This window comes from Odontesthes bonariensis, chromosome 23 (assembly GCF_027942865.1).
Source record: "Odontesthes bonariensis isolate fOdoBon6 chromosome 23, fOdoBon6.hap1, whole genome shotgun sequence".
NCBI lineage: Eukaryota > Metazoa > Chordata > Actinopteri > Atheriniformes > Atherinopsidae > Odontesthes > Odontesthes bonariensis.
The window spans coordinates 24,428,919-24,441,152 of record NC_134528.1 but is presented as its reverse complement, the minus strand read 5'-3'; the positions used below and the strand labels follow the sequence as shown (position 1 = coordinate 24,441,152).

At 39.4% G+C, this 12,234-nt stretch overlaps 1 protein-coding gene across 2 annotated transcripts in view; it reads left to right on the top strand.

Moving 5' to 3' along the window:
* Positions 1-12,234, top strand: part of slc39a11 (solute carrier family 39, member 11) — a 192,926-nt gene that overhangs the window by 167,958 nt on the left and 12,734 nt on the right. For both annotated transcript variants that reach the window (XM_075457533.1, XM_075457532.1), the window contains exon 6: positions 5,149-5,316. In XM_075457533.1, the coding sequence (XP_075313648.1) occupies positions 5,149-5,316 (168 nt within the window). The remainder of the gene's footprint in view (positions 1-5,148; positions 5,317-12,234) is intronic.

The window sequence follows — 12,234 nt, the reverse complement described above, 5'->3', positions numbered from 1 at the left end:
AAAATGACAAGCAATGAAACTCAGATGTGTTGTGCTTCATATAATTTTCATTCCGACCACTGGATGTTGCTGTGTGTACAAGTTACTGCTTGTTGACGCATGCAAACTACAGGCGTGTCGTTTTTTTTGCTGTTCTGAATTTTTATAACAAGCATTGCTTCATCTGCCTATTGGACAAACTGCCCCTGTTTGAGATAAACGTGTCATCATAAAAGTATTGAAATTACAATGTTCACGTCTGACTCTCCGCCTACGTTTATCACCAAGTGTAGAAAGAACACAACACAGTTTTCTACACAGTACAACACAGTGTAGAAAACAGGGGATAGAAATCCTGCCCAACGGCCCCTCTGCAATCATTAGCAGTGAGAAAGAGACGGTGATGTGCTCACAGGGTATGTACACGCAACCATTTGCTAAGGTTTAATGGTTTGGGGAGTTCAATTGGAGAGAAATTGACTGTTTTTTTTCTTCCTTTGAAAGCACCCACTGACTGAGGGTGTAACCCGAGCACCCCGAGCAAAAACTCCACATCTTTTGACCTTTTCAAGCCAGATAATTCCTGTTTACTGCTGCCAACATGGCAAAACTGAGACACTTGAAATGCTCTAATAGAGGTCAATTGCCTGTGTTCGAGAATGTATCTGAGAGAGACAAATGATGGGATGGGAGGAGGTGGGAGAGGTAGAGGACAGTAGGGAGGATGAACAGGTCTTACCGGGATGAGAAAGGAGTTCTTATTATAGTTAAAGCCAGTGAAATAAACTGATTGTTTATCATGTTTAATGCACAGTAACTTATTTCAGATGATTTGCAATGCTTTGCATATGAATGCTTTTGCATTGAATTTGATGGCAGCATCACATTTCAGAAAACTTGGCACTGTCTCTGCTGCATGACGATTTCTCATGACACCACCAACCCGGCTCAGAGCGAGTGAGCTGCAGAGAGTCGCTGTTGGAGTTTTGAAAGGCAAACACTAGTCTGGTTTCTGTCTTCACATGTGGAGGATTTGATGAGGAAAAAGTGAATGAAAATGGTAAAAATCAGAAAAAACCTCAACTAATCCACAAAAGTTTCTACACTTGCATGAGGTTTGGGAATCTTCGTCTAATTAAAATGACATGAATAACCAGCTGAAATGGTGCTTTCCCAGATATGATATTTTATACTTGATGTAAAAAACAAATCATCTCTCCACAAATGATGTTCCAAAATCTGTATTTATTATTCAGCATTAAAGGTGACCTCACTGATTTACCTTCATATATCAAGATCACCCCCCCCCCCCCCCCCAAAAAAAAAAAAATTACATCTTGTGATGCTAGCATGTTTTATATAACTGCTGAATGAACACCAATGATTAGGGATGCACCGATACCACTTTTTTTCAAACCGATACGATACAGCTACTTAGATCTGAGTACTTGCCGATACAGAGTACCGATGCCGATACTTCTACCACAAAACAAATGCAATGAATTGGAAGACAGGTTTCGGTCTCACTAGCCAAACCACAGTGTTCCTGATTAGCTCGACATCTCCCCTAGCCGCTAATCTAAAAAAATACAACAAATATGACAAGCCACCCTTTGATCGCGGTCTTCATGCAATAAATTGGTATCGGTTCATGGTATCGGTTAACTTTAACGACTACAAGTATATTAGAATAGTATCGGCCCAATACTAGTAGCGGTATCAGTGCATCCCTATCAATACTGTATGAAAACCCCAAAACTAAAGCACACACATAAACAGGTAACACAACCAAACTTCAAGACCACTACAAATGTATAATGTGCCAGTAAGTCTGTTTTCTGTCCACAACCTGTTACACTGTCAGAAATATTACCAGAGTTATTATTCTTTTACTTCTAGATCATTGACATGGACTGCAAATAAAGATAAAAAAAATGGCTTTTCCTCATGCTTTTTAAAAGTTACTTCATGGAAGACAATTTTAGCTAACTTGAGGAGAGTTGGAAGGACGTGGTGCCTTCAACTAACGGTTCCTTTCCTCTTCTGTTTAATGAGAGATAACGGCGTGCTACTGGTCATGGCGCGCACAATCGTTGTAACAAACACTTCAACGAGAGCACCCAAATGCGGGCACACAGAAATCCAGTCAGGAGCTTAAAGTAAACTTTCATTAAACTTACTTCTAATGATAGAAAAGCAGATGGCGAAACACAAGATAAATGAATGTGGAGAAAGAAAATCCACCGGGTCAACGGAACGAGTACAGTGGGGTAAAGAGCAAGCCCAAGTGACACAGGAAAGGTTCACGGACCGACTGACGAGAGTCACGGAGAGAAACGGGTCTATAAATACACTCAGGACTAATTAGGGAACATGACCCAGGTGGAACCACTGAGAGCCACTCAGGGATTCACAATGAAGAAAGGAAGCCAGACTACTAAAAATATACTCAAGGAAAGACAGAAGACAGAACATACATGTAAACATGAAGCCTTACAGTGCTTACAGCAACAGAAGAGAGTTATTATTGATTCTTTTTTTCTTTTTTTAAATTCTTTACATCAGGCCAGTACCTGTACCCTCAGAGAGCTTTTTTGAATGAATCCTCCAGCCAGCTTTTTGGATATGCTTCATGTCAGTTTTGCAATGTCAAACGGAACATTAGGTGACTGGAAGATAGGTATATTTCATGCTCAGCTGACACATTTGAATGTTACCTTATGATATTCACACCAATACTGCATAACCACTGATTAGCCTTTCAAAATACTTAATATGCCCGATTATTATGATTTTGAGTGTTTTTGTAGGAAGCACCTTTTAAAACATTTGTTCTGACACAATCAGGAATCCTTTTTGATAAAGTGAACTCTACATACTAATAAAGCTCTAATTAATTTAATCTGTGACTATTGTCAACTTGGAGAAAGCTGTGAAAGTTGACTTGCAACTCTCCCCTTTAGTCACAGTGGCAACTAAGGGTTTGGAAATCAGGACAAAACATAATTATGCGTTTTCCCACCATGTCTAAAAGCAAAATAAAAGAAAAAAAGAGAGCAAATGTTAATGCCTTTTCCTGAATGGTCAGGGTCAACCCCTGCTGTCAGAAGCTTTTTCCACAGTGAGAGGTTAGTCACGCTGAGTCATTCCCTGCACCGCTGTGACTGCGGCCGATGCTGCTGCAAGCTGAGGGGGTAGGATGATGAAACAAATGAGAGCAAGTTAGACGGAGGATGAAAATTGACTGAGTGGAGTCGAAACCCTTTCTGGTTGCACACCTCCACACACCTGGCCAACTGCCACATAGAATTAGCATTTTGTTTGAGGGACTTAAAAGAACAAAATATGGAGGCCAAAGTCGGGGTTAAATGGAGTGAACACTGGACTTTTACGACATAAAATGAATCTTAATGTTGTTATATGGAGTGCACCTGCTGAAGGTGTAAAGACAGCTGATTGTGAACTCGTTTGTTTTTGCAAGTTTAAAAGAGACATATTATGTTCTTGTTTTCACAGGTCGACCTGATTTCTGGAGGTCTTAATGAAATGTCAATGACACTTTCTGGTCAAAATAACGTAGAGAGACAATACAGCGGCCCCTTTTTTTCCCCAATTACTGACACCTCAATTCAAGTGGATAATTCTAGGTTTTAGAGTGACCCACTCCACTTATTGCATCTCTCTTTTCCTCAGGGTCCGCCTCTCTCTCGAGATCTGTAGTACTTAATAACCCTGAGAGCATGCGATTACAGTGTGAGAGAGAATACAGTAAATAGCCCAGGAGCTGAGACCACACACCAAACTGAGGTGTAAATAATAAAATTTTCAATTCTCTTCTCGAGTACTTACATTTCACTCATCTGCAGTCGAACCACGGACGACTGGTACACCACCAATCCTTCTTTTAGACAAAATCTTGCCGCAAGTCATGTGTTGAACCGGTTAACACACGTACCACAGAACATAACAGCTGCTGGTTGGTTGATAATATCATTGAGAGCATTATTAACTAATTTATTTCTTCAGTTAGATGAAATATATAACTAATCTTAATGGTTCACTGAAACATTTTCAGATATAAGCACAGAAAATCACCAAGCATCCATTTGTAAAGCAGGGATTGAGTCTGCTGCAATGCTCTTTGCACAACTGCATGGTGATGTAAACACTGCTGGTATATATGAATTTGGCTCACTGCAGTGAGCCGAGACTGTTCTCCTCTCAGAAGAGAGGTCATGCTGCTAAAATGGTCTATAAATACGTTTGAATAGCATGTGACCTCCGGTGGGTTTGACGGCAACTGAATATGAAATGTGAAATGTTTCTTTTTTCCTTTTCTCAGGCTTTTGAAACTACGATAACTTTAGAATAAATGAAAACACATATATAAATCGCTTAATAAATAAATTGATATGCCAGAGAAAAAGAAAAATGTTATGAAACTACTATTGAAATTTGGCAAAAAAAAAAAATCCTTTATGCAGTAATTACACGAACAAAAACATAACTACGCTGTTTCAACTTGTCTGTTTTGCTGTACATTTTGAAAGATCTGCAATAACTGTGTACCCTCTTGGGTTTCACTGGAGTTAGGGTTAATTGGGAGATGCATGACTGGCCAAAACGACGCCAAAAACTCAGGCGCGCCATCTATTGTGACTCAATGTTGGTGTGTGCTGCCATTTGTGAGATCGGCAATCCTAAACTGAGCCTGATGCGATCAAGCGAGCACTTAAAGGCACTCCTCTTTACCTATGATTCAACTGTTTTAGGAAGCAACACTTAAAAGCGAAGTGCTGAAATCTTTGAAATCTTGGCTTAACTGTATGTAGGTGTATGTGTCAAACAGGTTTTTCCGCAAAGCATTTTTTGTTTGGAAAGAAAGGCGAAAAATAGGCTTTGAGAGACAAGTTAAAACTCTGATTACTGTCCACACAGCTGCCCAATTATTGCATAGCCCGTGCTAGCGCACTTGATTTTTTATTTTGGGATGTGATAAACATTGTTGGTGGCAGCTTGCTGTGTGCAAGTTTTCAGGCATTCGGGCCTTGTTCAGGGAAGCTTCAGTTAGAGCAGAGCTCTTAGTCTCAATAAAAGCCTGAGTCTGTGAATGTTGTACAACATTGGAAACAGTTTTAATCACTATCCTCTTTTTTTTGTTTAACACAGATAAACTCGAGAACGGTGATGTCTACCAGAGAAGGAGAGGACCTCATTCGAGCCATTCAGATGGACAGGAAACGGGCAGCAAACAACAGGAGGAGGTTGGGCAGACGGGTAGCAGCTGGCGACGAATTCTTCTCCTCATCCTTGCCATCACCATCCATAACATTCCAGGTGAGAACAGGCTAAATTACATAAAAGTTTGCAAAGGAAGGCAAATCGAATTCCCAACTTATGACACAGACTGTGCCTCTGCTGTTCAGAGAGAAGCAGTAATATTTGTATTTAATTGTTTAGGGTCACAAGGGTAACTGTGGTTATTCTTTGTTTTGGTTTGAGTCTGTCAGTGGCCCATCAGAAATGGCTTGACATGAAAGGCATAGATTAGTTTCTTCTGTCTTCTTCATGTTGATCTTCAGTGATGGTAAAGTTCCTGTTCTGTACTTGACTAGCAATTTTATTCTCAAACACTTGCATTTTCCTGCAGTTGAGTCACAGACAATTGGTACCAATCTCTCTCTCAGGCCCAGTCTTTTTGCCAGCAATGTGTTGAACTGACCCTGGTAGGGAAAACACACTAATGCAGACAGGAATGCTAAAATAACACGTAACACGGCCAGCTCAAAGGTGTTTATGTTGTAATTCCTGTGTTAATTATGCATCACCTGAGTCAGTTTGAGAGCAAACTTGTGAATAATAAAACAAGGCTTGTTAATGTTTCTGCCTGAGGCACAAAAAAGGAGATGGGCACATTCATTGATTGTTCAGATACTTTTGCAAAATCTCTACTGAATATAGCTTCACTTGAGTTTACAATTCATTAAAAAACACTCAACAATAAGCTCTATTTCTTCATACCAGCCCAGGTTGTTTTGTACTGAATTCTTCTTTTCTTTCGTCAATTCAAATAAGCTGTTTGAATATTTATGACGCAAAGATCTCAGCAAATGGACAGCTTTCCCCTGGAATTGATCTTGCTTTATTGAACAAGTAGGCAAGCAAGTCATTCTTCTGTCAGTTCTAACAAGATAATTAGACTGACACAGTCTGACTCAGTCACACTTTTTTTTACAGCTCCAAACCAAACATGAAAAATTAAAATAATACAATTCGTGATTTTAAAAATAACAGGCTACAGGGAAGCAATTAACTGTAAGGCCATGAACACAATGACCACCGGCTTACCTGGAATTTACTTTCCGGCTGACCTTTAAAGCCCTCTCACTCATTTTGTATGAAATTGGCAAGACAAGTAGTCGTGACTTGAATTTCCACATGCTTTAAATCCATTTCCCGAGTATTTAGCCTCATATTTATTATCCCACTCCCTTTGCTACATCTTTGTCGAGAATTGTAAGGTGTTCCTGAGAAGCTATTATGGCTTTCATTGCAGCACTTGGCTCAGTTTTCAATACCCAGTTCCAATGTTCAAAGAACTGAACTGATTTGTTGCAAGCTTACCTCAAAAACCCACACATAAATTCAAAAATTGAATTAAACGTTCTGTAATTACAGCAATAGTTGTGTCTGTGATTAGTCATGTCGTGTGAGCACAAGTGTAAACGCACAGGAAAAGCAAATCCCTGCAGCAGAAGAGATGTGATGCAAAGTGTCCTCAGTCAAGAGAGCAAAATCCATAACTGATTTTCTTTGTATAGAATGAGACAAAAATTAGGCCCTGAATTCACCTAACTGGGCAAATTAGCATGTGTTTGCAAATCATAAACAGCACAAATGGGAGTGTCCAGTTCTGCAGGTGTGGTCCTAAGAATGTGATAGGAGTGGTTATGGAGCATTGATTAAAACAAAGTGAACAAACACACAACCCCAAGTGGGGTGTGCCAACAAGACACTGTGTAAAATGTAAATAAAATCAGAAGGCATTGATTTGAAATCCTGGTCAAAGCAATATTTTATACACAGCAGAGCATAGATTACATTTTAAATGTTAAATATGGGCCAATAAAAGGCTGGAAAAGTAAAAGGTTAACTGGCACCTGGTCAATAACATAACTGGGTTTATAAGAACACCTTACAGAAGCAGAGTCTCTCAGAAGTAAAGATGGAAAGAGGCTACATAGAAAGCAGGTAGGATTCTGTCGTTGAAATCACTTCATGAGCTCAGTAAAACTACCAGAAATCAGTTTCTGTGAAAACAGTTCAATGTGCCATCCACAAATGCAGGTTAAAGTTCTATCATGTATAGACGAAGCCAGAAATGCAACACCATCTCTGGACCAAAGCTCTTTTAAAATGGACTGAGGCAAATAAGAAAATTGTTCTGTTGTCAGACCAGTGGACATTTTGAATTCTTTCTGGAAATCATCAACACTGGATTCTCTGGACTAAAGAGGAGAGGGGACAATCTTGTTAGCAGCACTCAGTTCAAAAGCATCTCTGATGGTATGGGGGTGCATTAGTGCCAATAAAATGCTCAACTTGCAGATCTAGAAGGGCTCCATGAATGTTGAAATATATACAGATATATATAGAGCAACATGTGCTCCCATCCAGACATCTTTTTAGGGAAGTCTTTCCATATTTCAGTCAGAGTGAAATGTGTATATTAAACCACACACTGCATCTATCACTTTGTAGTAGTAGAGCCGAGGTGCTGGACTGGCCTGCCTGCAGTCCCGACCATTTCAAACAGCATCCCAACTTTTTTGTTGTTGTTATTTTTTTGTTTTGCTTTAATTGGGGATTTAAATAAAGTTTTGGGGTTGCAGGTGTTGCACTGGAAAATTTCTTCCATTTAATGAGGAATATTGTGGCTGGCAGTTGATACTTTCTAATAACTCCTCTCCTGGCATTTTTTATGAATTTATTTAAATGGAATAATCCCCTTTCTCCACACACTGTCTGTTGCCACCTGTGCCTCTTTTGCTCAGCAACTATCACAGCCATGGCAAGTACAAACTTAAAGGCATGTCATGTTTTGGCTGTAAGTGTTACGGTAGTAATTTTCTAAAAGCTTTTGGAAAGTCAGCCTGCAGAGTTCTACAGAATAATCTCCTCCTAGAATTTTGCACTCTGAAAATAAATGCCCACAAATATATACAGTATGCAACAGGGCTAGAGACAAAAATCACTGTCTGTACAATTCAGGCGCCCAGTAGTAACTTTTTAAACATCAAAACAGGGTTTACGCCAGGCTCAAAGCCATTGTAAGTCTGGAGTTCAGCAATTTGCAGTCATAGGTCAGAACAGACTGAGTGTTATTTAGTGTATTTAATCGGAAATAATATGAAAAGAAAATTAATCAGGTTAGAAGTACTCGTATGTCAATTCATATCTCAGAGTGGCGTTTACTCTCCATATTTACAGCAATAATGTGGTTTTCCTTCATGGTGTTAGTCTATCTTCTCCTTTCATATATTAGGTAAATGAAATTGTTCAAAATTTAAATCACTATCTAATGAAAAAAGCACATACAATAAATGATAAGAGACAAGGTTATTTAAGTGGGAATGTCCTTTATTTGATTTATAGATGGCTACCACATTTGTGAAAGATGTTGCTCTTCCCTTCCAACCAGAAAACTGGTTATTTCTGTCGCTGTGTGGAATTATCTATTCCAGCAATTTATCTTCCAGATGTCTGTGTAAAACTGTACGCATCAACATTTCTGTGTGCTTGATGGCACTGACGTAACTTTTGACAATGTTTGAAGTTTGTAAAGTTGGCAGCAAGAGAGGATAATTTAAACTAGGAATTCAGGATAACATAACATATTATATCCCTCCTGGCATAAAAGAATATAAAAAAAAGAATTTAGTTTGGCAGCGTTGCAAGTCGAGCAGTTAGTTTGACAACAGGATTTGATAAAAAGCAGCAGTGATTAAAATGCACAGGTTTCACAGCTGTTTCTCCGTGATAACCTAAAGGCTACTGAATTTAAATTTAATTTAATGAGAGTCTTACTTTTGACTTTACTAGTTAAGCTTGGAAACTGATGCATTGTTTACTCTGATGATTTGATTGAATTTGGAATTGTTAAGACATTTGCTCAAACCTGAGCGCAGCCCAAGTAATTAATGGAAAAACAGCCTTGCACTGTTTGAAGCATTTTCCGCATCAGACTTGATTGATTTCCATTTGTTTTATAAGTAGCAGCAATATCCTAATTCTAGCATGAAATTATTGTTTGCCTCATTGTTTGTGGATAAGAAGCACAGGGAAAAATGTAGTGTATACAGCGGGAGGTAAACGCATCTTGGCGGCTGTTATCAGGTGTTGAAAGGCAGGTTCATTAAGGAATAAAACTATTTACTGCTTGATGCCTTCAACTTTGTTTCCATATTGGTGCATGCACATGCAAAACATGTCCTGTGATGCACTGACTATATGAATTTCTTTAAAGAACTAAAAAAAACTGTGCAGCATAAATAGTGAATATATATTGGTTTCGTGTGTATATGTGTGTGTGTGCATAAAACATGGATTCATGTGCCACAGACATACACTGTATGTGGATGGTTGTATTTTGCTTGCTTACAACCTGTTTATGCTGTTTAGCAAGTATTTTAAAGATCATTCAGATCATCAAGAACATTTGAATAAGTGTCATATTGTCATTGTTTGATGTAAACATTGCCATTTAGAGCAAATTACTAAAAACATTAATCATAGTCAATTCGTACCATCCCAGCTAAAGAAACTTTGACACCAAAGCATGACATACAAAGATGAGATGAAATTGAATCTTTTCTAAATTCAGTTCCACACAGCACTGATGTTGTAGGACGGTGAAAAACAAAGGCTAAACCAACAGTCGGCCAGACAGCTGTGGCAAACTCATGGAACACCGCTGATACACACCAGTCAGCCGAAACATACAAACGAGTAATGGAGTGAACTACACTGATAAACTATCCCATGCAAGTGCGCAAGCCATGGCATGCTCTCCTAACAGGAAAACATACCCTAACGCACCAGAAAATAGAAACCTCTCTGGTTTAGCTTAAGGAACACGAAGAAGAGCTCAAGACATTGGCCTGGCAGAACAAGCCCAATCTACAAAGACCCCACTCTACGACGAACAGGAGCCAAAGGATCCTCTGCCATGTTCCCGGTGCCAGGCATCACAGGATGTCACTTAAGGGCCAGGTCCATGCCCTAAAAAAATCACAGCTGTTTTGGCAACAAACCAAGGACCAGTTCAATTTTACAGTGTAATGTCGATCAGTGTATGTTGGGAACTTATTGGGATGAATGAAGACGTGGAGATAATCGGATTATCCATGTTTCAGATGGGAATCGCTGGCTCTGACATAACAGGAGAAAAAGGCCCAATCCCTGTCCCTCCCGGGGCCTGCCTTTCCATTTGGCAGAGGTAAGGTGCCCTGTTTCTTTTGGGGATCAAGGGGTAGTGGTCATCCACCCTTCTATATGGACTCCAAAGCCGAGTAGAAGTTAAAGGGCTAGATTACCACTTCTCCGAGATCCCTAAAAGGAAAGAGGGCCATTAGTTCTGTAAAATTGAGGGGTAGGATCAATGGGGGGAACTGGTATTGAGCATAAAACTTGTATATGAACATTTGTGTATGCATGTTTTAAGATTGTGGTGTAGTGGCTCCAGTTCTAGTAACACCCAGAAAAGCCCCCTACTGAAATAATGAAAGTAAAATCTGTTGTCACACTACTTGTTTCCTATGTTTCTTTGGGCTCACTTAGGTGGCTCACCAGCACATGAATCCTTAGATTAGTTGTTGCTGTAGAATGAGGCTGCTGTTTTACACAAATTTTGAAAATCAGGCTTGGTCCTCCATCTCTAAATGCTACCACTCTGTTGCTCACCTGCATTGGTGTACCCTTATCTCATCTCAAATGAAGCTTTTCTCACATTTTTTTCCTTTTCGGTTTCACTCATTTTATTTTACCAAAAGGTTCCGTAAATACGACTCATAACAGATAGAAGGGCATTATAAGAATGCTTTCTAGCAAGCAGGAACGCCATCAATAAACAGATGCAGTTTACATATTTATGTTTTTATACCCAGCCGTGTTTTCATCTGTGAATAAAAGTTAGATTCAAGAAAAGTCACAGCTTTAAAGAAAAAAAACTGTTGTGCATATTGTCCAGGATCCATTCATGTAGAATGTTATTTATGGTAATTGTATTAATAATTGAATGCGATATAGAGCATGTGAAAGTAATGGCAATGTTTATCCTCTACCAGAAGCATATGTGTTCATTTTAAATTACGGCTCTGTGTCCTGTTGCTGGTGTTGTGTTCACTTTTGCAATCCCCAGTTTGCAAAAGAAATACCTCTTTGGCTTCTTTGAAGTTCTTCTTCACTAAGTAATCATGTAATTTCACATCAGCTACAAACACCGAGAGCCTTACTCTCAAATTACCCCATTTAGTGTTTCAAGCTGATGAAAGAGATCTATTTTACATAGAAATCTGGGTTCAGCTTTAATCGTGATGTTGAACATAAATTTGTTGCTGTATTTGGTGCTGAAAAAAATCGTCCATTTAGTGGGTTCCTTTTACCGCTCTTTGATAAGTGCCCTTATTTTTCGACTCCCATCTGTCCACGAGGGGATGGAAGCCTTCCTTCTTGAGGCGCCAGCTTCCCCCTCAACAACACAAAAAAGCAGCTGCATAACAACATGATCTGATCCTCAAAGAGGCTCTGAACACTTACTGGCTCTGAGAGCTGGAGATTGATGGCTGTCCTTTCTATCCATCGAACCATTAGGGTTGATCCCAGTTACAATGATGGACGAAGTAGGATCATTGACAGCCACTACTGGCAGATGCACTGAGCAAAATTAGTCAACCAGGAATAGCATACCACCAGATAGCCAGATATACCAAATTATAAATTTGGAAAGTGCAAGATTTTCTTTTTAGGGATTAAAAAAGACATAATCAACACAATTGATTGGTCACAATTCATTCTGTGGTTCCAGCTTCTCTCGTGTGAGGATTTGTTGCTTCTTTGCACCATCAACTGCAGTACCCTGGAATCTTGCACAATTGGTCAGACAAAATGGCCAGTGGAGGTGCATTAGCATTAGGCAGGGTGAAAAAAGGAGTGTGCCAATGGGTGAGGAGAGGAGCTTAAAGGAAGATGGAATGG